This window comes from Oncorhynchus mykiss, chromosome Y (assembly GCF_013265735.2).
Source record: "Oncorhynchus mykiss isolate Arlee chromosome Y, USDA_OmykA_1.1, whole genome shotgun sequence".
In the NCBI taxonomy this organism is placed as follows: Eukaryota; Metazoa; Chordata; class Actinopteri; order Salmoniformes; family Salmonidae; genus Oncorhynchus; species Oncorhynchus mykiss.
The window spans coordinates 33,058,241-33,084,507 of NC_048593.1; the positions used below are offsets into that span (position 1 = coordinate 33,058,241).

Here is a 26,267-nt window from a genome sequence, read left to right on the forward strand (position 1 = left end):
TTGTAGCATTATAATAAACATTTCAGAGAGAGTTATACAATGTTGTCTTGTGAACAGTATATTCTGTATTTCGTTTTATTGGCAGCTGTATTCACAAATAAAAAAATGATTTACAAAAGTAGAAAAATATATATGCACTACCGTTCAAAATTTTGGGATCACTTATAAATGCCCTTTTTTTAAAGAAATGCAACAACAACAAAAAAAGTCCATTAAAATAACATCAAATTGATCAGAAATACAGTGTAGACATTGTTAATGTTGTAAATTATTATTGTGGACGGAAACATGGAATAGCCTTCATTTCTCAGAACAAGAATAGACTGACGAGTTTCAGAAGAAAGTTCTGTTTCTAGCCATTTTGAGCCGGATGCTCCAGATACTCAACTAGTCCTAAAGAAGGCCAGTTTTATTGCTTCTTTAATCAGAACAACAGTTATTTTAATGGACAAAACAATTAGCTTTTCTTTCAAGAACAAGGATGTTTTTAAGTGTGTATATATATATATATAGGCCTAGACCCTCCGCCGATCCATCACAACTGGTCTGCTGATATAATTCAGCCAATGTGCTCTCAACCAGCCTCTGGGTTGTGGATGTTGGTGATGATCCATCTGCTAGGCGCCGGCCCGCTAGCTTCCTGAACGCCATGTCTTCCACTTGCCTAGTGTAGTAATCAACTACCGAACTGCTCCCTGTTTCATCTATTACTGCTCATTGGACCCTATGATAACTTAGCTACACAGTTGATGCCTGCTGGATAGTTCGTTAACACAGTACTTCATTTTGTTTATCTGTCAGCCCCAGCCTCAAACTCAGGCCCTGTGTGTAGCTAACTGACCCTCTTTGCCAGTTACCCATTGTTGTCTTAGCTCTCCCAATAAACACTTGTGATTTAAAAATATTTATTTTACTAGGCAAGTCAGTTAAGAACAAATTCTTATTTTCAATTACGGCCTAGGAACAGTGGGTTAACTGCATTGCTCAGGGGCACAACGACAGATTTCTACCTTCTCAGCTCGGGGATTCGATCTTGAAACCTTACTGTTACTAGTCCGGCGCTCTAACCACTAGGCTACTCTGCCCCCCCTGATTGCTTTATGCCTTTCTCTAATGTTAATATGCCTTGTATACTGTTGTTTAGGGCAGCTCTCATTGTTTTATTTTACTGCGGAGCTCCTAGTCCCGCTCAACATGCCTCAGATAGCCCCCTTGTCCCACCCCCCACACATGCGGAGACCGCACCTAGCTTAACTGGCGCCTCCAGAGATGCAACCTCTCTCATAGTCACTCAATGCCTAGGTTTACCCCCACTTTACTCACACCCTACCATACTCTTTTCTGTACACTATGCCCTGAATCTATCCTACCACACCCAGAATTCTGCTCCTTTTATTCTCTGTTCCCAAAGCACTAGACGACCAGTTCTTATAGCCTTTAGCCGTACCCTCGTCCTACTTCTCCTCGGTTCCTCTGGTGATGTAGAGGTTAACCCAGGCCCTGTGTGTCCAGAGGCGCTCTCATTTGTTGACTTCTGCAACCGTAAATGCCTTGGGTTCATGCATGTTAACATCAGAAGCCTCCTCCCTAAGTTTGCTTTATTCACTACTTTAGCACATTCCTCCAACCCTGATGTCCTAGCCGTGACTGAATCCTTGCTTAGGAAGGCCACCAAAAATTCAGAAATTTCCATCCCCAATTACAACATTTTCCATCAACACAGAATTGTTAAAGGGGGCATAATTGCAATCTACTGTAGAGATAGCCTGCAGAGTTCTGTCATACTATCCAGGTCTATGCCCAAATAGTTCGAGCTTCTACTTTTAAAGATACATCTCTCCAGAAATAAGTCCCTCGCTGTTGCTGCTTGTTATAGACCCCACTCAGCTCCCAGCTGTGTCCTGGACACCATATATGAATTGATTGCACAGTGGGTTAACTGTCTATCGTCAGGTGACCTAAATTGGGATATGCTTAACACCCCGACAGTCCTACAATCTAAGCTAGATGCCCTCAATCTCACACAAATGATCAAGGAACCTACCAGTTACAACCCTCAATCCGTAAACATGGGCACCCTCATAGATATCATCCTGGCCAATACACCTCTGCTGTTTTCAACCAGGATCTCAGCGATCACTGCCTCATTGCCTGCATCCGTTATGGGTCCGCGGTCAAACGACCACCCCTCATCACTGTCAAACGCTCCCTAAAAGACTTCTGCGAGCAGGCCTCTGGCTAGGGTATCCTGGAAGGATATTGACCTCATCCCGTCAGAAGATGCCTGCTTGTTCTTTAAAAGTGCTTTTCTCACCATTTTAAATAAGCATGCCCCTTTCAAAAAAAATTGAACTAAGAACAGATATAGCCCTTGGTTCACTCCAGACTTGACTGCCTTTGACCAGCACAAAAACACCCTGTGGCATACTGCACTAGCTTTGAATAGTTTCCGCGATATGTTCATTTTCAGGGAAGTCAGGAGCCAATGCACACGGTCAGGAAAGCAAAGGCTAGCTTTTTCAAACAGAAATTTGCATCCTGCAGAACTAATTCCAAAAAGTTTTGGGACACTGTAAAGTCCATGGAAAATAAGAGGAGCTCCTACCAGCTGCCCACTGCACTGAGACTAGGAAACAATGTCACCACTGATAAATCCACGATAATCGAGAATTTCAATAAGCATTTCTCTACGGCTGGCCATACTTTCCACCTGGCTACCCCAACCCCGGCCAACAGCTCTGCACCCCCTAAACGATATCATAACCACCATCAATAAAATACAGTACTGTGCAGCCGTCTTTATCGACCTGGCCAATGCTTTCGATTTTGTCAATGACCATATTCTTATTTGCAGATTCAACAGTCTTGGTTTCTCAAATGACTGCCTCGCCTAGTTCACCAACTACTTCTCAGATAGAGTTCATTGTGTAAAATCGGAGGGCCTGTTGTCCGGACCTCTGGCAGTCTCTATGGGAGTGCCACAGGGTTCAATTCTCAGGCCGACTCTTTTCTCTGTATTTATCAATGATGTCGCTCTTGCTGTGGGTGATTCTTTGATCCACCTTTACGCAGACAACACCATTCTGTACACATCTGGCCCTATTTTGGACACTGTGTTAACAACCTCCAAACGAGCTTCAACGACATACAACACTCCTTCTGTGGCCTCCAACTGCTCTTAAATGCAAGTAAAACGAAATGCATGCTCTTCAACTGATCGCTGCCCGCACCCGCCCACCTGACTAGCATCACTACTCTGAACGGTTATGACTTAGAATATGTGGACAACTATAAATACCTAGGTGTCTGATTAGACTGTAAACTCTCCTTCCAGGCTCACATTAAGCACCTCCAATCCAAAGTTAAATCTAGAATCGGCTTCCTATTTTGCAACAAAGCCTCCTTCACTCATGCTGCCAAACATACCCTCGTAAAACTGACTATCCTACCGATCCTTGACTTCGGCGATGTCATTTACAAAATAGCCTCCAACACTCTACTCAGCAAATTGGATGCAGTCTATCACAGTGCCATCCATTTTGTCATGAAAGCCCCTATATACTACCCACCACTGCGACCTGTATGCTCTCGTTGGCTGGTCCTCGCTACATATTCGTCGCCAAACCCACTGGCTCCAGGTCATCTATAAGTCTTTGCTAGGTAAAGCTCCACCTTATCTCAGCTCACTGGTCACCATAGCAACACCCACCCATAGCACGCACTCCAGCAGGTATATTTCACTGGTCATCCCCAAAGCCAACACCTCGTTTGGCAGCCTTTCCTTCCAGTTCTCTGCTGCCAATGACTGGAATGAATTGCAAAAATCACTAAAGTTGGTGACTTATATCTCTCTCACTAACTTTAAGCGTCAGCTGTCAGAGCAGCTTACTGATTGCTGCAGCTGTACACAGCCCATCTGTAAATAGCCCATCCAACCAACTATCTACCTCATCCCCATATTTGTTTTTGTTTTTCTGCTATTTTGCACACATAAATTGCTACATTTTAATTACTTCGCCACTATTGGCCTATTTATTGCCTTACCTCCTTACTTCATTTGCACACACTGTATACAGATTTTTCTATTGTGTTATTGACTGTACGTTTGTTTATCCCATGTGTAACTCTGTGTTGTTTTTGTCGCACTGCTTTGCTTTATCTTGGCCAGGTTGCAGTTGTAAATGAGAACTTGCTCTCAACTGGCCTACCTGGTTAAATAAAGGTGAAATAAATAAATAAATAATATATATATATATATATATATATGAAACAGAACACACAACATTGTCTCCATAAAGGCAGTTTTGATATCATCACACAAATACATGTGATATTTGTATTAGAATGGCAACATGTAGACACATCAGACACAACGGTAGGCCTAGTTGTAGCTTAATGTATAATATCTCCACAGCTATGAATTCAGGTGCTGTGTGGACTCCCGGTAACTTGATCTCAGGTGTATAGAACAACCACTGTACTATTTTGTTTGAGTAGTTTGGTGATTTCTGTGTTTTGGAACGGAACATCTAGGGTCTTTATTTTCACACCAGCTGAAAAAAATAACACAATATGTAGTATTAACTTCAAACCATTGGATATTTGCTTTTATCTATTCTCTATAAGAAGTGGTTGTATCCATTGCAGTTAGTGCTGGTGAAGAGTATTTTCCTGAGCCCACCTTGTTGTTCAATAGGTCCCTGTTTTGCTCCTGCTCCTCATAGTCCAGTGTTGTACTGTGAATGGAGGAGACCTGGGGGGACTCTGTGTCTGGGGAAAAAGAGAGAGATGTTTTAGGCTCACACCATGCTCCCACGTGTCTTGTATCACTGTGAATAGCGAGCCCATTTCCCCCCCAATAATCATCAGCAATTATAGCTATTATAAGGAACAAAAACAGAGGTCCCTCAATATTGGTTTGGGGACTATTTCAAAGTGAAGCACTACTGTGACATTTTCCCTACCAGTTTCTGTGTTAATGGTCTTCATGGAGATCAAAGTGATGCTCTCTTTTTCTCCACTAAACGTGACATTGCTATGGAGAAAATAGATGAATTACAAACATAAACAGAGACACATTCAGTGTTGTCGTACCCTATCAACACTATGCATGTGTATACTTTGGTGTGCATACCTTTCAGACACCACAGAATCACTGCTCTTTTTACCTGTGGAACAGAAACTGTGGTGATTCTCTTTGTCTGGCATGTTTGACATGATGTTATTCACTTACTATAACTACTCTCTTCTCAAGCGGGCATGGCCATAACTCTGGAGAACCCCAGGCATTAACAAGGCATTCTGCCTTATCTCAAGGGTTCTCAGCTATAAGCGCTGCTTACCGGTGGGACCATGTGAACTGTACGCTCTGTTTTAATGTTTAGAAACGTCAATAATCATTGCTTGCGATACACTTTTTTCTAAACATATGGAACTTATCTTTCATATCAGTGAGAAATAATCTTTCAAATAAATAATATACACTTACTGTCGCAGGTTTGCACAGATGCATACAGCTGTTTGTCTCCAGCTGACAAACTACAGTTCCGCTACACCTCCTTCCGAGTTCTGCTTACACACAGATGTTCGGAGCATGCTATATAGCTAATTAGTACAGGTGGTTGTCTCCGTTGTCTGTCTTCCTTAAACAAATGCTGTAACATGGGAATATGGCTGTGGGGGAACACTAACCCTAACCCTATAAAGCTGTGTGGGAATTTACATATATATTTTTTAAATATAATTTCTCACTGATATGAAACATACATTCCTTATGTTTCCAAAACTGTACCGCAAGCCAAAGTGTGTTAACGTTCAGAACAAGCGTCAGGGCTCTTAACAAAACTTCCCCTGGCCAGAAGATACCGTCATGAATAAACGTTAATGGTAGTTAGCGTCTAAGAAGAGAGATCTTTACAGGTGTTAACATGGATACACATAACATACCTATAGATACTGTTACTCTCATGTATCCATTCTCTCACATGAATCCTTTACATTTACCTTCCTCCTTGGAGTTGCTGCACTTGTCTTTTAGGTTGACCACTGTTACTAAAACCACCATGATAATGATGAGAATGAGGATTAAAGTCATGACACCTGTAGGGGAGCAACATCCCAGACAGAGTTAGTTGTACTCCACCTGAGTATAGGACATTAACGTTGCACTGTTACATAACAACGTTTTAATCATCATCATGTATCGTTAAGCATACCAAAGGCAAGCATGGTGAGGCTCTTGCCCGGTGACTGAGTGGGAGGGATGTCTGTGTGTGTCCCTTTGGGTCCCTCAGGGGAAGTCACAGAGGTCGAAGTGGTTGCTGTTGCAGCAGCCGTTGATCCGAAGACTAAACACATAAACAGGCATGTAAGTCAACTTACAGAAAACACTACATGAGAAATGCTCATTTTCAAAGATATTAGGACTAGGAGATTGTTATACATGTAAGGATGACCGTAAATGCAGCTTGTGATCATAACACACAAGTGACATGGCCAGGTCACAGTTGTGAATGAGAACTTGTTTTCAACTAGCTTACCTGGTTAAATAAAGGTGAAATATATATTTTTTTAAACGTGCACTGTGAATGACACATGGCTTTCTCAGAATTCCTCACCTCTGTAAAGCAGAATCAGAATTTCCTGGCTCATGATTTCCGAATACTATCCAATAACAGGATGTGCACACCATTCAGACAAAAGGCACATCAACTTATCATCAGCAGACAGAGGACTAAGACAGACAGAGAAATAGTGTTTACCTGGTCCAGCAGCAGTGTCTTGTGAGGGGGTACTAGGTATTTTAGCCTGAGCAGAGCTTCTGACGTTAGGACACGATAGTCGAGGTGAGGATGTGGGTGCCTCATTGTCACTGCTGGCATTTCCTGAAACACGTCCACAATAACATCAACAAAACTCTTACTGCCCTAGGTTTATTGTAGCCCTCTGTTGGACGCTAGTAACACAAGGATTTTGCTACACCCGCAATAACATCTGCTAAATATGTGTATGTGACCAATAACATTGGATTTGATTTTGATTTAGTACAGAATGCTACATTTTCTCTGTATTACCAGGTGAGGCTGTTGATTGATTTGACTGCAGGGCACTGAGGGTTGTCACAAGAGGGTTGTTCCCTAGAAAAACAACAAAATGAATGCAATACTTCCTCTCAGTTCTACTCAAACAGTAGCAATGAGAAAACACAGCAGATAAGCCCTATAGAAGACCAGAGTTACCTGGCGGTGAGAGTGCTGGGGATGATGTCACATCAGTCATTGGATGGGCTGTAGTTGGGGTTGTTGCGTTGCCAGCCACATGCATAGTGTTGGATGACAGTGTTGTGGGTGAGGTCACTGTGGGTTGAAACATCTTCATCAAATAACAGTGACCTACATGGTCAGGTGATTCTTGAATTTTGACTACAATATCAGTTTCTGATGATGGTTAAACAGCTCTGGTGATCAAGCAGTTCCCTAGTCAAAATAATTTATCCAACCAAATTAATTAATTATTGGCCAGAGTCAGAGAGTTACAGCAAACTAGGCCTAAACTCACCCATGGGAACATCTGTCTGGTTGGTCAGATTGATGGCAGATTGGGCTGAAACTGTAACAAACAGCTCTAGTAAGGTCTGGCTTCCTCTGAAAACTACAGTATCAAAACAGCTTTTGTCCTCTGGCTAATTAAACACATCTGATATCATTAAAAAGCACTATATTTAGTCATCTCCTGTTTTTCTAGCGTGATACAGTTAATGTATAACTACAATTTCTATCAAAAGAGAGGAAACTTTTCAAACTTCTGTCAAACAGAGAGTTGAAAGACTATTGAAGCAATATCTACGTAAGACTAGTGCCCGTAATCTGTCCGCATTGCCTTTATTCATCTAAACCTACCTGCTGGAATGAGGAGAAACACACTCAGCAGAGGGATAGGATACAGAAGCAGATCCATGTCCAAATCCACAGCGTTTCCTCTGTCTGGAGCTTTGCAAATTCCCACTGTGTGTATGTATTATTGAATGTGTAAAATGTGTGGGGTCACTCAGGGCAAGAGAACCCACTGTCATGAACGTACTAGAGAGAGTATGGAGTCTCTCTGAGTGTGTCCGTGTGTGGCAGCTGTCTCAACTTGTGGCCTGGGTGTGTGTCTGTGTGTATTTGCCTGTGTTAATGAGAGAGTATGGTTAAGGTCCTGGAAGCGAGATGTTGCCGTTGTGTTGCATAGAGTGGTGGTTAGTAGCTACTTGCCCTCTACCGTGGGTTCAGTGTGAGGTGGGAGTGGTTGCCAGGACCTGTCTGACGCTGTTCCCAGAGTTTCCTGTGGAAGAATGGCAGGAAGCAGATGGAATGCCCTCATGGAAACGGTAGAGAAAAGCACATTCGCCAACTGTTTGGGATTCAGGTTGACTATGAAAAAGCAGTTCCCTTAAACTGTGAAGCTGCCCATTTTACACACACACACACACACACACACACACAAACACACACACACACACACACACACACACACACACACACACACACACACACACACACACTTCATCCCACTGAGCATATTGTTTGGGCGTGGCCCAAAATGTGAAAAGGCATCCTATTCCCATCATGTTGCACAATGTGAGAATATATTTCCTATCTATCGATGAGAAACTGGAAGCCACACTATTGGTTCATGCATATTTTATTCAAGAGTAAAAAACGTGATTTGTCCCATAGGGCATGCTTACAATGTGTTTATGAAGTCAAATGGCCCCAAAAAAATTACAAGAAAAAATTGTCACAAAATTCATAAAATTCCTTCTTCAAAATAAACCACGTCTAGACCAAACAAGGATCAGAAAACAGTGGAAGGAAAAAATAACCTTAAGCTTAATCGTGAGAATAATACCAATATCATCAAGAATTATAATGAGAATATAGTGTTTTCCTTTTAAAAGGAAGTGAGACAGGATTTTCATTGTGTCCAATTTGTTTACATTTGAACAAACCATGCGATCATGCTTTGGCAGCCTGAATGTTGCTTTTCACTGAGTAATATGTTCATTCACACAATTGAACAACTTCTGTACACCAACAGAACAGAAAAAGGCTTCACACCTTAAAAAGAGCATATCTGCCTGTACAGCAAAACAATCCAATTAAATAAATCAAGAGTAATATAAAAAACTCCAAATATTGATGAAAAAAATGAAAAAATAATAATCAAAGGAAGCAAGAATAAAAAATGATTATATATAAAACAAAGGGGAACTTTACAAATAAAATTTGATGAAATAAATAATTCAAGTCTACTATATTGAAACATCACAATTATAATTTCACATATCAATAAGGAACTTAATTGCATGCACCGATGCGTTCCATACCGTGGATGCTGTTAAAAAAACGTTGTTTTCGTTATTGTCCATCTTTATAATTCCTTATATATATATATATTTTAGATCATTTTTTACTGCAACAGAAGATTTGACGTTCTATGTGCATTCTCTCTTTAGTTACAGGCAGGTGAGAAACAATCAGGTAGAGGGTGACAGAAGGTAGACCCAGAGCTGGGACTGCAGCACCTAAACATGACAGACTGTGGCTTTGGTTGGTGGAGAGGCCACAGTCAAGCCCATGTTCCACCTCTACCCCTTCCCCCGCAGGCTCATGGCATCTTACCACAAAATAAATCAAGAAAGAAGAGTTTTCAGGTAAGATCGCATTGCAAGTAGTAAAATCTACATATTTTTCATTTTCAAATGTCCTTTCTTACAAACAAGATTTAGTATTTTTTTAAATTTGTATTCATTAATACTAGTAGCAAAACATGTTGACTAGCGAGATCATTTCTGTAGGAGATGAGATCTTGAATGAAACTCTGATTCGAAATAGTAACATGTGTGTGTGACATGGGTACTGTACAAGAGTGTCTTGTGTCAGACCCCATGAGGACGTACTGTAACAGACATGGGAGAACGCGTGGGACTCCAAACCCTGCCCTCTTGGTCTGTGAGTGGATTGAGAGCGGGAACAACAAACATGCCCACAGGACCACACCCCTGGCCCTCATCCCAACAGGTTCCCTTACATCCCGCCCCGCTGGCCTCCTCTCCTCCCCCCTGTCCTAAGCTCTGGCCCCACTCCCTTCCCTTTGTGGGGACCTGGCGTATAAAAAATAAACCACCAATTTGAACGAGATGTAACATTTGATTTGTTTCTCTAATTGGATGAAAGAGCAGCAGGCGGTAGATGCAGATGTTGTGTTGTGTCTGTGGGTGTGTTATGTTATGTCTATATTCTGAGGCCTGATATCACGATTTGGCGATGTCTTGGCGCACAGCAAGGCAGTCACATGGACTCTGGGGCGGGCCGTGGGGCGAAACATCACTGACTGTTGCTGTTGTCATTGTCATTGTCTTCCGTGCCGTTGGCCTCGGACATGTTCATCTTGCCCATGGACTGTCCCACGTGGTTGACCCCGACTCTTCGGGGAGGCATGCGCTCATTGATACGGTCTAGGCCCTTGGCCTCCTCGAAGCTGGCAATCTTATGCTGGGGAGAGAACCCACGGATGGCTGCAGGGAGGACAGGTGGGAGGAGAGAGAGGACATACAGGGGATCAGTATCACTGTATCATGACATCATTTATACATTAGAAACATTGATTTTAAATCCTTTGATATACCTCTTTGTGCACTCTCATAGGAAAATGGTTAAACATAACCTACATTATATGCTTTTTACATAAAATATTATTGGGAAGTACCATACTTTGGCCTGAATGTAAATAGGCTTAATTTAGACAGGCAACCCAATTCTAATTCAACACAATTCTAGTCTTTTGACCAATCAGCTCTGAAAAAAAATCTGCTGTGAAAAGATCTGATGTGATTGATCAAAATATCACCTAATGTTGCAGGCGTAAAAGAAACATACTGGTCTTGAGAAGAAGAAAACATTGCCGGGGGAGGTTCTCTTCTGCACTGTTCAACCAATCCAGTGAAGGTGGAGCAGGGGTTAAGATGGAGTGTCGCCTTGTTTAACGTCCAAAAGTGGAAGTCGTGTCACAGGCTTTCTTTCCATTTCCCATGGAAATCGGAAGATCCAGTGGTTGGGGACTCGGCAGAGGATAGAAATGGGCTGCCTGTCTAAACGCAGCCTTTGAAAGTGTTTCTATTTTTGCTACGTTCATGTCACACAGCAGTTCTCTCCCACGTGGGCTCTCTCTCAGTCAAAGCTAGCATTGTGAGTCTAGAAAGACATCTGAACACAGTTTAGAGTAAATAAAGACGATTTGAATAGATTTAATTGTGGACAGAGTGATATCAGAAACCTTAAGATATCCACAGGCTCCTCAGAGAGAAATATCTGAGAGAGTGAGTCAACGACACTCAGCCAGCAACTCACAGACAAACAACCACAACTTACAACGCTTACAACAATAGAACCCTTGTTTACTAGAATTGCACACTTGTTTACAACAAAAGCACCCTCCTATACTAGAATTGCACACTTGTTTACAACAATAGAACCCTTGTTTACTAGAATTGCACACTTGTTTACAACAAAAGCACCCTCCTATACTAGAATTGCACACTTGTTTACAACAATAGAACCCTTGTTTACTAGAATAGCACACTTGTTTACAACAATAGAACCCTTGTTTACTAGAATAGCACACTTGTTTACAACAATAGAACCCTTGTTTACTAGAATGGCACTCTCCTTTAGTAACTTAGACAAACTTCCCCTCGTGGAAAAGCAACCATGTTTGCTAGAATAGCACCCTTGTTTACGGTTGTTATAATTATGTATCATGAAGCCAACATGACATTACAGTACCAGTTGCATGACATAATCATGTTGCTCCGTACATCGTCGGAAGAAGAAGCAGCGAGACATCTCACTCGCTCCTTTTTTCTGGTTCATATACAGACAATGAACTAAGCGGACCAGACCCAGCTGCTAACACATTGGTGCCTATTGGAGAGCCACCCCTTAAGCAGACCGGATCTCTAACCATTTTTTTTCAATGGTAAATGGCCTGAGTGGGACATCTTCATTTATTCACTATCTTTGGAGACTCTATTGTTCACATAGATGACACATCATGCTCATGATATCATTCATTTGACTTCATGATGCATACTGTATTTCACCTTAGCGCTCGCCTGTCTCCTGTTCTCCCTGCATGCGATGCATCTTTCAACCAGATGGGGGCGGAAGATAAGCCAAATCCCAAAAAATAAAAGAAGGAATCATGCCTGAGCATAAAATACCCGAAACTATCATGCAGCTCTTGGTAGCACCTCACTTTGCATGGCTTAAATTACTTGCATACAATAACAAATCCATGTGTTTATATTTATATGTAAGGTATCAAACTTGATCAAACTTCGAAAAGGCTTTGCTTTTCCTGAGCAGACCATGTAATTCATGTAAAATACATCTCTTGATCCTTACATCATAACTGATATAGTTGAGATATCTTGTAATCAAGATACTGCAAAGTTCTGTGCTACCCATTCTAAATCCAACTGTCCCCCTGATAAGTTGTTAAATGCAGGCTGAATATGTACTACTATTGTAACTGATGGGTAGTTGACCCAATGCATGTCCTGCAGGCCAGCCTGCTGATAGGGGTGGGGTGGGGGACACAGCTTTACCTTCTCCATCCTCAGTTTCTGTGTCGATTGCTTCAATGGCCTCGGTGGTGGCTGGGGGGGAAAGGAGGGGAGCGAGTTACTTCTGACAAAGCCATGCAGAATGCAGAATGCAGCCCCCGGCGGTAGGTAGGCAGCTAGCTAGAGACCAGCAAGAGACCAGGCAGTGAGAGACGCATGTACCGCAGCAACACAGCCAGACTGAGTGGCCAGAGGCCTGGGGAACACCCCAGGGCTGGGCTTGAGAGACTCTGGAGGGCCACAGGACCTGACTGAACTCGGGTAACATTGTGGGAGGCATCCAGAATTTCAAAGGTCAACTCAATGGGAGTAAACACAGGTGAGGTGAGACAACTGGTGAGGTGAGATGGTGAGATGACTGTTGAGGTGAGATGGTGAGACGACTGGTGAGGTGAGATGGTGAGACGACTGGCGAGGTGAGACGACTGGCGAGGTGAGACGGTGAGATGATTGGCGAGGTGAGATGACTGGCGATGTGAGACGGTGAGACGATTGGCAAGGTGAGCCGGTGAGAAGATTGGCGAGGTGAGACGACTGGTGAGGTGAGACGGTGAGACGATTGGCGAGGTGAGACGACTGGTGAGGTGAGACGATTGGCGAGGTGAGACGACTGGCGAGGTGAGACGACTGGCGAGGTGAGATGATGAGATGACATGACATGACGAGATGACTGGTGAGATGAGATGACGAGCTGACTGGTGAGGTGAGATGACGAGCTGACTGGTGAGATGAGATGACGAGGTAACTGGTGAGGTGACTGGTGAGATGACGAGATGACTGGTGACTGGTGAGATGACGAGATGACTGCTGAGGTGAGATGAAGAGATGACTGGTGAGATGACGAGATGACTGGTGAGGTGAGATGACGAGATGACTGGTGAGGTGAGATGACGAGATGACTGGTGAGGTGAGACGACTGGTGAGGTGAGATGACTGGTGAGGTGAGATGACGAGATGACTGGTGAAGTGAGATGAAGAGATGACTGGTGAGGTGAGATGATGAGATGACTGGTGAGGTGAGATGACGAGATGACTGGTGAGGTGAGATGACGAGATGACTGGTGAGGTGAGATGACGAGATGACTGGCGAGGTGAGATGAGATGACGAGATGACTGGTGAGGTGAGATGACGAGATGACTGGTGAGGTGAGATGATGAGGTGACTGGTGAGGTGAGACGACTGGTGAGGTGAGATGACTGGTGAGGTGAGATGGCGAGATGACTGGTGAGGTGAGGTGAGATGACTGGTGAGGTGAGATGACTGGTGAGGTGAGATGACTGGTGAGGTGAGATGACTGTCTCTCTAGTGTCAGCTGTGGCTAAAGGGGGCAGAATCTGCAGGCCTCCAGAGTCAAGGGTCGCTGCCCAAACCTGGTTCAGAAACAAAGGGACCAGAGGACGAATACGAAGACAAAGACCCACGGAGAGAGGGAGAGCGACGGAGACTGTGACAAAGAGAAGAGTCACAGTGATAGAAAGAGGAACGGACAGACAGTGAGGGAATGGAGGGAGGGATAGAACAGCCCTGGCCTGGGCCTCGTCCTCACCACTCTGTAGGGTCTGTTTGCCCCCGGAGAGCACACCGCTGGGCAGCATGCCAGTAGGCGTCAGACCCTTCAGCGTCAACACGTTCTCACTCTCCTCCCTGCAGGACACACGGAACAGCACCACACACAGGTCAGAGGACATCCACAATGATCACTCCTGTATGCTTCTACTGTATATCAACTCTATTATAATAACTCTATGTTCAGTATTAGAGATGTGCTCATGTGCAACAGCTACAGTAGAAGGCTGATGTGAGGCGAGGTGGAGAACGTTTTCACCGAAGCACTTTGAACATCGTGGCCATTTTCCCAATGGCGCGGATTTTGTTCCTGATCACCTCCTTCCGAGCTGCAGCTGCGTTGGCTAGAAAGAGACAACACTCATTTTCAGATATCAGGAGGGAGTCTATGGGCCACATTGAAATTTTCCATTTATATTCTTTACTGGTAATTCAATGAGCCCCTCATAACAAATAAACACCCAGAGGACATATCATCTACGAATACCATAATAGTATGTGCTTTTACTTGTTTATAGGGACCTACTGTATGCCAGGGAGAGGAGTGTGAGACACTGCAGTTCTAATGGGCTCTCAACAGTACTGGATACCAGTGACTCACCATCTAAGATCTCTTGGTCGTCTCCGTCGTTCATGAGCTCGTCGTCAGAGCAGATGCTCAACACGTTCACCAGCATCTCTGTGACTGGAGAGAGGTCAAAAGCTATGAGAGGAGGGCGCTGCTGTACATATTGGTTTACGATAAAATGTAGCAAGAGGGTAAATCGGTCATCTCTGAGCCCATCCGTCAGAGAACATGGACGTGTCCTGCGGAATGTTTGTCTAGACTAGCAAATGAAGATGACTCTCAGCACTCAGCTCAAATGAATGATTCAAATGATTAAAACAGTACAGTAGAGTCATCATTACGCATAGACATGGTCTCCTAAGGATTGGGAAAGGGTGGTAGTGGTACCTTTCTCCCCCACAAACGGCAGGGACCAGGTGAACACGTCCATGAAGTTGGGCAGCCAGTAGGGATGAGGGGAGCAGTTGAACTGCCGGATGTTCATCACGTTGTTCTCATACTTCAGTACTGCAGCTGTGGAGGGGAATGTAAACATACATGTCACGTAAACATAAAAATGTCTGCATCTACAAGGATACACACATACTACACAAAACATAGTAGGTTTACAGAAAGGACACAGTAAGAAACATCCATCAGTGTGTTGAGCACATCACGCTGTACATCACTGAGGGGTACATTCATCACGCTGTACATCATTAATGCCGTGGATTTCTCCATTTTGAGCCCACTCCTACATCAATGGCGCAGCATGCGTTATTTGGCTGCACGCATATGCATGACAATACGTTTGAAATCCTGTCAATTCCCGAGACGGCATTGTTTTTTCCCCTCTCACACCAACGTTTCATGCCTCCAGTTGCGGACAGAAAACGGAGCATAATGATGTGCTTCTTCTGCAGGCATATTCACAGTGACTGGAAGGACCAAAGAAGGTTATTTTGAAAACAACAATTTGAGAAGAAAAAAGCACGTCTTTGAAACAGCAGTGGTTGATGGGAGCTAGCTCTTGGATTATTATGACAGTGCTTTCCTATTTTACTTCCACTATATACAGAATAAGCATGATATGACTTTTGTTTCTTGACAAACAGATACTACAGGAAGGAACCTTTTTATTCAAAGAGGTAACACAATCCATGAAATCAAACAAACTATTTGTCTAAAAAAAATAGAAGACATCTGTATAAAACAATGAAGGACATCTAATAATCGATCTAATCACACCAAGAGTAGAGGTCTAATTACACACCGGCTGTTCAGAGTATCCTGAAGATAGTAGGCTGGAGCAACATTCATAGTCTTATGGGGCTGCACATCTTGATATGTGTATGTGTTTGTGTGTGAGAGAGACATTGACACAGTGAAAGAAACAGACCGAGACAGAGGAAGAGAAAGAGACAGAGGCATAGTGACAGAAAGAAAGAGAGAAACGGAACGAGAGAGAAACAGAGGCAAACGGAACGAGAGAGAAACAGAGGCACAGGACAGATAAAGAGAAAGAGACAGACTGGCAGAAAGAGGAAGAGAAAGGGACAGCTGAAGAGACAGAGACAGAAAGAGGAAGAGAAAGGGACAGAGACAGAAAGAGGAAGAGAAAGGGACTGAGGAAGAGACAGAGACAGAAAGAGGAAGAGACAGAGACAGAAAGAGGAAGAGAAAGGGACAGAGACAGAAAGAGGAAGAGAAAGGGACAGAGACAGAAAGAGAAAGAGGAAGAGAAAGGGACAGAGACAGAGGAAGAGACAGAGACAGAGGAAGAGACAGAGGACAGACAGAGAAAAAGACATTGCAACAGGCATAGACAGAAACAGAAGAAGAGACAGAGACAGAGGAAGAGACAGACAGAAAGAGAAAGGGACAGAGACAGAAAGAGGAAGAGAAAGGGACAGAGACAGAAAGAGGAAGAGAAAGGGACAGAGGAAGAGGCAGAGACAGAAAGAGGAAGAGAAAGGGACAGAGACAGAAAGAGGAAGAGAAAGGGACAGAGACAGAAAGAGGAAGAGAAAGGGACAGAGGAAGAGGCAGAGACAGAAAGAGGAAGAGAAAGGGACAGAGACAGAAAGAGGAAGAGAAAGGGACAGAGACAGAAAGAGGAAGAGAAAGGGACAGAGGAAGAGGCAGAGACAGAAAGAGGAAGAGAAAGGGACAGAGACAGAAAGAGGAAGAGAAAGGGACAGAGGAAGAGGCAGAGACAGAAAGAGGAAGAGAAAGGGACAGAGACAGAAAGAGGAAGAGAAAGGGACAGAGACAGAAAGAGGAAGAGAAAGGGACAGAGACAGAAAGAGGAAGAGAAAGGGACAGCTGAAGAGGCAGAGACAGAAAGAGGAAGAGAAAGGGACAGAGACAGAAAGAGGAAGAGAAAGGGACAGAGACAGAAAGAGGAAGAGAAAGGGACAGAGGAAGAGGCAGAGACAGAAAGAGGAAGAGAAAGGGACAGAGACAGAAAGAGGAAGAGAAAGGGACAGAGGAAGAGGCAGAGACAGAAAGAGGAAGAGAAAGGGACAGAGACAGAAAGAGGAAGAGAAAGGGACAGAGACAGAAAGAGGAAGAGAAAGGGACAGAGACAGAAAGAGGAAGAGAAAGGGACAGAGACAGAAAGAGGAAGAGAAAGGGACAGAGACAGAAAGAAGAAGAGAAAGGGACAGAGACAGAAAGAGGAAGAGAAAGGGACAGAGACAGAGACAGAAAGAGGAAGAGAAAGGGACTGAGGAAGAGACAGAGACAGAAAGAGGAAGAGACAGAGACAGAAATAGGAAGAGAAAGGGACAGAGACAGAAAGAGGAAGAGAAAGGGACAGAGACAGAGACAGAAAGAGGAAGAGAAAGGGACCGAGGAAGAGACAGAGACAGAAAGAGGAAGAGAAAGGGACAGAGACAGAAAGAGGAAGAGAAAGGGACAGAGACAGAGGAAGGGACAGAGACAGAGGAAGAGACAGAGGAAGAGAAGGGGACAGAGACATGAAGAGGAAGAGAAAGGGACAGAGACAGAGACAGAAAGAGGAAGAGAAATGGACAGAGACAGAGGAAGAGACAGAAAGAGGAAGAGAAATGGACAGAGACAGAGGAAGAGACAAAAAGAGGAAGAGAAATGGACAGAGACAGAGGAAGAGACAGAAAGAGAAAGGGTTAGGGACAGAGACAGAAAGAGGAAGAGAAAGGGACAGAGACAGAGGAAGAGACAGAGACAGAAAAAGGAAGAGAAATGGACAGAGATAGAGGCATAGTGACAGACAAAGAGAAAGACAGAAAACAGACAGAAAAAAAGACAGAAAAAAAGACATAGCAACAGGCAGAGATGGAGACAGAGGAAGAGACAGAAAGAGGAAGAGAAAGGGACAGAGGAAGAGACAGAAAGAGGGAGAGAAAGGGACAGAGACAGAGGAAGAGACAGAAAGAGGAAGAGAAAGGGACAGAGACAGAAAGCGGAAGAGAAAGGGACAGAGGAAGAGAAAGGGACAGAGGAAGAGACAGAAAGAGGAAGAGAAAGGGACAGCTGAAGAGACAGAGACAGAAAGAGGAAGAGAAAGGGACAGAGACAGAAAGAAGAAGAGAAAGGGACAGAGACAGAAAGAGGAAGAGAAAGGGACAGAGACAGAGACAGAAAGAGGAAGAGAAAGGGACTGAGGAAGAGACAGAGACAGAAAGAGGAAGAGACAGAGACAGAAATAGGAAGAGAAAGGGACAGAGACAGAAAGAGGAAGAGAAAGGGACAGAGACAGAGACAGAAAGAGGAAGAGAAAGGGACCGAGGAAGAGACAGAGACAGAAAGAGGAAGAGAAAGGGACAGAGACAGAAAGAGGAAGAGAAAGGGACAGAGACAGAGGAAGGGACAGAGACAGAGGAAGAGACAGAGGAAGAGAAGGGGACAGAGACATGAAGAGGAAGAGAAAGGGACAGAGACAGAGACAGAAAGAGGAAGAGAAATGGACAGAGACAGAGGAAGAGACAGAAAGAGGAAGAGAAATGGACAGAGACAGAGGAAGAGACAGAAAGAGGAAGAGAAATGGACAGAGACAGAGGAAGAGACAGAAAGAGAAAGGGTTAGGGACAGAGACAGAAAGAGGAAGAGAAAGGGACAGAGACAGAGGAAGAGACAGAGACAGAAAAAGGAAGAGAAATGGACAGAGATAGAGGCATAGTGACAGACAAAGAGAAAGACAGAAAACAGACAGAAAAAAAGACAGAAAAAAAGACATAGCAACAGGCAGAGACGGAGACAGAGGAAGAGACAGAAAGAGGAAGAGAAAGGGACAGAGGAAGAGACAGAAAGAGGGAGAGAAAGGGACAGAGACAGAGGAAGAGACAGAAAGAGGAAGAGAAAGGGACAGAGACAGAAAGCGGAAGAGAAAGGGACAGAGGAAGAGAAAGGGACAGAGGAAGAGACAGAAAGAGGAAGAGAAAGGGACAGCTGAAGAGACAGAGACAGAAAGAGGAAGAGAAAGGGACAGAGACAGAAAGAAGAAGAGAAAGGGACAGAGACAGAAAGAGGAAGAGAAAGGGACAGAGACAGAGACAGAAAGAGGAAGAGAAAGGGACTGAGGAAGAGACAGAGACAGAAAGAGGAAGAGACAGAGACAGAAATAGGAAGAGAAAGGGACAGAGACAGAAAGAGGAAGAGAAAGGGACAGAGACAGAGACAGAAAGAGGAAGAGAAAGGGACTGAGGAAGAGACAGAGACAGAAAGAGGAAGAGAAAGGGACAGAGACAGAAAGAGGAAGAGAAAGGGACAGAGACAGAGGAAGGGACAGAGACAGAGGAAGAGACAGAGGAAGAGAAGGGGACAGAGACATGAAGAGGAAGAGAAAGGGACAGAGACAGAGACAGAAAGAGGAAGAGAAATGGACAGAGACAGAGGAAGAGACAGAAAGAGGAAGAGAAATGGACAGAGACAGAGGAAGAGACAGAAAGAGGAAGAGAAATGGACAGAGACAGAGGAAGAGACAGAAAGAGAAAGGGTTAGGGACAGAGACAGAAAGAGGAAGAGAAAGGGACTGAGGAAGAGACAGAGACAGAAAGAGGAAGAGACAGAGACAGAAATAGGAAGAGAAAGGGACAGAGACAGAAAGAGGAAGAGAAAGGGACAGAGACAGAGACAGAAAGAGGAAGAGAAAGGGACCGAGGAAGAGACAGAGACAGAAAGAGGAAGAGAAAGGGACAGAGACAGAAAGAGGAAGAGAAAGGGACAGAGACAGAGGAAGGGACAGAGACAGAGGAAGAGACAGAGGAAGAGAAGGGGACAGAGACATGAAGAGGAAGAGAAAGGGACAGAGACAGAGACAGAAAGAGGAAGAGAAATGGACAGAGACAGAGGAAGAGACAGAAAGAGGAAGAGAAATGGACAGAGACAGAGGAAGAGACAAAAAGAGGAAGAGAAATGGACAGAGACAGAGGAAGAGACAGAAAGAGAAAGGGTTAGGGACAGAGACAGAAAGAGGAAGAGAAAGGGACAGAGACAGAGGAAGAGACAGAGACAGAAAAAGGAAGAGAAATGGACAGAGATAGAGGCATAGTGACAGACAAAGAGAAAGACAGAAAACAGACAGAAAAAAAGACAGAAAAAAAGACATAGCAACAGGCAGAGATGGAGACAGAGGAAGAGACAGAAAGAGGAAGAGAAAGGGACAGAGGAAGAGACAGAAAGAGGGAGAGAAAGGGACAGAGACAGAGGAAGAGACAGAAAGAGGAAGAGAAAGGGACAGAGACAGAAAGCGGAAGAGAAAGGGACAGAGGAAGAGAAAGGGACAGAGGAAGAGACAGAAAGAGGAAGAGAAAGGGACAGCTGAAGAGACAGAGACAGAAAGAGGAAGAGAAAGGGACAGAGACAGAAAGAAGAAGAGAAAGGGACAGAGACAGAAAGAGGAAGAGAAAGGGACAGAGACAGAGACAGAAAGAGGAAGAGAAAGGGACTGAGGAAGAGACAGAGACAGAAAGAGGAAGAGACAGAGACAGAAATAGGAAGAGAAAGGGACAGAGACAGAAAGAGGAAGAGAAAGGGACAGAGACAGAGACAGAAAGAGGAAGAGAAAGGGACCGAGGAAGAGACAGAGACAGAAAGAGGAAGAGAAAGGGACAGAGACAGAAAGAGGAAGAGAAAGGGACAGAGACAGAGGAAGGGACAGAGACAGAGGAAGAGACAGAGGAAGAGAAGGGGACAGAGACATGAAGAGGAAGAGAAAGGGACAGAGACAGAGACAGAAAGAGGAAGAGAAATGGACAGAGACAGAGGAAGAGACAGAAAGAGGAAGAGAAATGGACAGAGACAGAGGAAGAGACAGAAAGAGGAAGAGAAATGGACAGAGACAGAGGAAGAGACAGAAAGAGAAAGGGTTAGGGACAGAGACAGAAAGAGGAAGAGAAAGGGACAGAGACAGAGGAAGAGACAGAGACAGAAAAAGGAAGAGAAATGGACAGAGATAGAGGCATAGTGACAGACAAAGAGAAAGACAGAAAACAGACAGAAAAAAAGACAGAAAAAAAGACATAGCAACAGGCAGAGACGGAGACAGAGGAAGAGACAGAAAGAGGAAGAGAAAGGGACAGAGGAAGAGACAGAAAGAGGGAGAGAAAGGGACAGAGACAGAGGAAGAGACAGAAAGAGGAAGAGAAAGGGACAGAGACAGAAAGCGGAAGAGAAAGGGACAGAGGAAGAGAAAGGGACAGAGGAAGAGACAGAAAGAGGAAGAGAAAGGGACAGCTGAAGAGACAGAGACAGAAAGAGGAAGAGAAAGGGACAGAGACAGAAAGAAGAAGAGAAAGGGACAGAGACAGAAAGAGGAAGAGAAAGGGACAGAGACAGAGACAGAAAGAGGAAGAGAAAGGGACTGAGGAAGAGACAGAGACAGAAAGAGGAAGAGACAGAGACAGAAATAGGAAGAGAAAGGGACAGAGACAGAAAGAGGAAGAGAAAGGGACAGAGACAGAGACAGAAAGAGGAAGAGAAAGGGACTGAGGAAGAGACAGAGACAGAAAGAGGAAGAGAAAGGGACAGAGACAGAAAGAGGAAGAGAAAGGGACAGAGACAGAGGAAGGGACAGAGACAGAGGAAGAGACAGAGGAAGAGAAGGGGACAGAGACATGAAGAGGAAGAGAAAGGGACAGAGACAGAGACAGAAAGAGGAAGAGAAATGGACAGAGACAGAGGAAGAGACAGAAAGAGGAAGAGAAATGGACAGAGACAGAGGAAGAGACAGAAAGAGGAAGAGAAATGGACAGAGACAGAGGAAGAGACAGAAAGAGAAAGGGTTAGGGACAGAGACAGAAAGAGGAAGAGAAAGGGACAGAGACAGAGGAAGAGACAGAGACAGAAAAAGGAAGAGAAATGGACAGAGATAGAGGCATAGTGACAGACAAAGAGAAAGACAGAAAACAGACAGAAAAAAAGACAGAAAAAAAGACATAGCAACAGGCAGAGACGGAGACAGAGGAAGAGACAGAAAGAGGAAGAGAAAGGGACAGAGGAAGAGACAGAAAGAGGGAGAGAAAGGGACAGAGACAGAGGAAGAGACAGAAAGAGGAAGAGAAAGGGACAGAGACAGAAAGCGGAAGAGAAAGGGACAGAGGAAGAGAAAGGGACAGAGGAAGAGACAGAAAGTGGAAGAGAAAGGGATAGAGACAGAGACAGAAAGAGGAAGAGAAAGGGACAGAGACAGAGGAAGAGACAGAGACAGAAAGAGGAAGAGAAATGGACAGAGACAGAGGCATAGTGACAGACAAAGAGAAAGAGACAGACTGGCAGAGACAGACAGAGAAAAAAGACATAGCAACAGGCAGAGACAGAGACAGAGACAGAAAGAGGAAGAGAAAGGGACAGAGACAGAAGGTGGAAGAGAAAGGGACAGGGACAGAGACAGAAAGAGGAAGAGAAAGGGACAGAGGAAGAGACAGAAAGAGGAAGAGAAAGGGACAGAGACAGAAAGAGGAAGAGAAAGGGACAGAGACAGAGGAAGAGACAGAGACAGAAAAAGGAAGAGAAATGGACAGAGATAGAGGCATAGTGACAGACAAAGAGAAAGACAGAAAACAGACAGAAAAAAATACAGAAAAAAAGACATAGCAACAGGCAGAGACGGAGACAGAGGAAGAGACAGAAAGAGGAAGAGAAAGGGACAGAGGAAGAGACAGAAAGAGGGAGAGAAAGGGACAGAGACAGAGGAAGAGACAGAAAGAGGAAGAGAAAGGGACAGAGACAGAAAGCGGAAGAGAAAGGGACAGAGGAAGAGAAAGGGACAGAGGAAGAGACAGAAAGAGGAAGAGAAAGGGACAGCTGAAGAGACAGAGACAGAAAGAGGAAGAGAAAGGGACAGAGACAGAAAGAAGAAGAGAAAGGGACAGAGACAGAAAGAGGAAGAGAAAGGGACAGAGACAGAGACAGAAAGAGGAAGAGAAAGGGACTGAGGAAGAGACAGAGACAGAAAGAGGAAGAGACAGAGACAGAAATAGGAAGAGAAAGGGACAGAGACAGAAAGAGGAAGAGAAAGGGACAGAGAGAGAGACAGAAAGAGGAAGAGAAAGGGACCGAGGAAGAGACAGAGACAGAAAGAGGAAGAGAAAGGGACAGAGACAGAAAGAGGAAGAGAAAGGGACAGAGACAGAGGAAGGGACAGAGACAGAGGAAGAGACAGAGGAAGAGAAGGGGACAGAGACATGAAGAGGAAGAGAAAGGGACAGAGACAGAGACAGAAAGAGGAAGAGAAATGGACAGAGACAGAGGAAGAGACAGAAAGAGGAAGAGAAATGGACAGAGACAGAGGAAGAGACAGAAAGAGGAAGAGAAATGGACAGAGACAGAGGAAGAGACAGAAAGAGAAAGGGTTAGGGACAGAGACAGAAAGAGGAAGAGAAAGGGACAGAGACAGAGGAAGAGACAGAGACAGAAAAAGGAAGAGAAATGGACAGAGATAGAGGCATAGTGACAGACAAAGAGAAAGACAGAAAACAGACAGAAAAAAAGACAGAAAAAAAGACATAGCAACAGGCAGAGACGGAGACAGAGGAAGAGACAGAAAGAGGAAGAGAAAGGGACAGAGGAAGAGACAGAAAGAGGGAGAGAAAGGGACAGAGACAGAGGAAGAGACAGAAAGAGGAAGAGAAAGGGACAGAGACAGAAAGCGGAAGAGAAAGGGACAGAGGAAGAGAAAGGGACAGAGGAAGAGACAGAAAGTGGAAGAGAAAGGGATAGAGACAGAGACAGAAAGAGGAAGAGAAAGGGACAGAGACAGAGGAAGAGACAGAGACAGAAAGAGGAAGAGAAATGGACAGAGACAGAGGCATAGTGACAGACAAAGAGAAAGAGACAGACTGGCAGAGACAGACAGAGAAAAAGACATAGCAACAGGCAGAGACAGAGACAGAGACAGAAAGAGGAAGAGAAAGGGACAGAGACAGAAGGAGGAAGAGAAAGGGACAGGGACAGAGACAGAAAGAGGAAGAGAAAGGGACAGAGGAAGAGACAGAAAGAGGAAGAGAAAGGGACAGAGACAGAAAGAGGAAGAGAAAGGGACAGAGACAGAGGAAGAGAAAGGGACAGAGACAGAAAGAGGAAGAGAAAGGGACAGAAATAGAGACATACACAGAAAGAGACAGAGAGAAACAGTGGCACAGGACAGTGACAGTGACAGAGAAAGGAGATGAGATGATCAACCATTAGGAGCCCCAGAAGTGAAGTGCGGACACTGTTTCATCAGGAGATATAAAGCAACATGGAGATGGCCAGCCATACCGACAGTCCCTCCCACACTCTTACCATGGCTCACTATCCATCTCCATCAAGCCACACAATGAACAGCACCCACCAACACACATATGATCCAACATACATTCACTACGTACAGTGCCTTGCGAAAGTATTCGGCCCCCTTGAACTTTGCAACCTTCAGGCTTCAAACATAAAGATATAAAACTGTATTTTTTTGTGAAGAATCAACAACAAGTGGGACACAATCATGAAGTGGAACGACATTTATTGGATAATTCAAACTTTTTTAACAAATCAAAAACTGAAAAATAGGGCGTGCAAAATTATTCAGCCCCTTTACTTTCAGTGCAGCAAACTCTCTCCAGAAATTCAGTGAGGATCTCTGAATGATCCAATGTTGACCTAAATGACTAATGATGATAAATACAATCCACCTGTGTGTAATCAAGTCTACGTATAAATGCACCTGCACTGTGATAGTCTCAGAGGTCCGTTAAAAGCGCAGAGAGCATCATGAAGAACAAGGAACACACCAGGCAGGTCCGAGATACTGTTGTGAAGAAGTTTAAAGCCGGATTTGGATACAAAAAGATTTCCCAAGCTTTAAACATCCCAAGGAGCACTGTGCAAGCGCTAATATTGAAATGGAAGGAGTATCAGACCACTGCAAATCTACCAAGACCTGGCCGTCCCTCTAAACTTTCAGCTCATACAAGGAGAAGACTGATCAGAGATGCAGCCAAGAGGCCCATGATCACTCTGGATGAACTGCAGAGATCTACAGCTGAGGTGGGAGGCTCTGTCCATAGGACAACAATCCGTCGTATATTGCACAAATCTGGCCTTTATGGAAGAGTGGCAAGAAGAAAGCCATTTCTTAAAGATATCCATAAAAAGTGTCGTTTAAAGTTTGCCACAAGCCACCTGGGAGACACACCAAACATGTGGAAGAAGGTGCTCTGGTCACATGAAACCAAAATTGAACTTTTTGGCAACAATGCAAAACGTTATGTTTGGCGTAAAAGCAACACAGCTGAACACATCATCCCCACTGTCAAACATGGTGGTGGCAGCATCATGGTTTGGGCCTGCTTTTCTTCAGCAGGGACAGGGAAGATGGTTAAAATTGATGGGAAGATGGATGGAGCCAAATACAGGACCATTCTGGAAGAAAACCTGATGGAGTCTGCAAAAGACCTGAGACTGGGACGGAGATTTGTCTTCCAACAAGACAATGATCCAAAACATAAAGCAAAATCTACAATGGAATGGTTCAATAATAAACATATCCAGGTGTTAGAATGGCCAAGTCAAAGTCCAGACCTGAATCCAATCGAGAATCTGTGGAAAGAACTGAAAACTGCTGTTCACAAATGCTCTCCATCCAACCTCACTGAGCTCGAGCTGTTTTGCAAGGAGGAATGGGAAAAAAATTCAGTCTCTCGATGTGCAAAACTGATAGAGACATACCCCAAGCGACTTACAGCTGTAATCGCAGCAAAAGGTGGCGCTACAAAGTATTAACTTATTAAGGGGGCTGAATAATTTTGCACGCCCAATTTTTCAGTTTTTGATTTGTTAAAAAAGTTTTAAATATCCAATAAATGTCGTTCCACTTCATGATTGTGTCCCACTTGTTGTTGATTCTTCACAAAAAAAATACAGTTTTATATCTTTATGTTTGAAGCCTGAAATGTGGCAAAAGGTCGCAAAGTTCAAGGGGGCCGAATACTTTCGCAAGGCACTGTATATACTGGTTCACATAGACT

The 26,267-nt window shown here is 44.2% G+C and overlaps 2 protein-coding genes across 4 annotated transcripts in view; both read right to left on the reverse strand.

The window, feature by feature from the left end:
• Positions 1-4,210: 4,210 nt before the first annotated feature.
• Positions 4,211-8,258, reverse strand: ecscr (endothelial cell surface expressed chemotaxis and apoptosis regulator). Its single transcript, XM_021591445.2, has 11 exons — positions 7,899-8,258; positions 7,558-7,608; positions 7,239-7,355; positions 7,074-7,136; positions 6,762-6,884; positions 6,216-6,347; positions 6,004-6,099; positions 5,135-5,168; positions 4,965-5,035; positions 4,682-4,770; positions 4,211-4,553 (listed from the first exon to the last, which is right to left on the reverse strand). The coding sequence occupies exons 1-11, from the start codon at positions 7,954-7,956 to the stop codon at positions 4,545-4,547; spliced, it is 843 nt and encodes a 280-aa protein (XP_021447120.2). The 5' UTR covers positions 7,957-8,258; the 3' UTR covers positions 4,211-4,544.
• A 406-nt stretch (positions 8,259-8,664) lies between these two features.
• The window catches only part of ppp3ca (protein phosphatase 3, catalytic subunit, alpha isozyme), a 129,815-nt gene continuing 112,212 nt past the window's right edge, over positions 8,665-26,267 (reverse strand). For 2 of the 3 annotated variants that reach the window (XM_036968363.1, XM_036968361.1), the window contains exons 9-14: positions 15,190-15,315; positions 14,836-14,919; positions 14,494-14,578; positions 14,215-14,312; positions 12,650-12,700; positions 8,665-10,558 (exon numbers count right to left, since the gene is read on the reverse strand). In XM_036968363.1, coding sequence (XP_036824258.1) covers positions 10,368-10,558; positions 12,650-12,700; positions 14,215-14,312; positions 14,494-14,578; positions 14,836-14,919; positions 15,190-15,315 — 635 coding nt within the window. In that variant the 3' untranslated portion in view covers positions 8,665-10,367. The remainder of the gene's footprint in view (positions 10,559-12,649; positions 12,701-14,214; positions 14,313-14,493; positions 14,579-14,835; positions 14,920-15,189; positions 15,316-26,267) is intronic. The other variant, XM_036968362.1, reaches the window with a different exon arrangement.

Coding starts and splice junctions, on each gene's coding strand:
- ecscr (XM_021591445.2), bottom strand. CDS start 7,956: ATGGATCTGCTTCTGTATCCTATCCCTCTGCTGAGTGTGTTTCTCCTC. Junction 7,609..7,898: donor GTTTCTCCTCATTCCAGCAG/GTAGGTTTAGAT, acceptor TGTTTGTTACAG/TTTCAGCCCAATCTGCCATC. Junction 6,348..6,761: donor AGACACTGCTGCTGGACCAG/GTAAACACTATT, acceptor TTATGTGTTTAG/TCTTCGGATCAACGGCTGCT.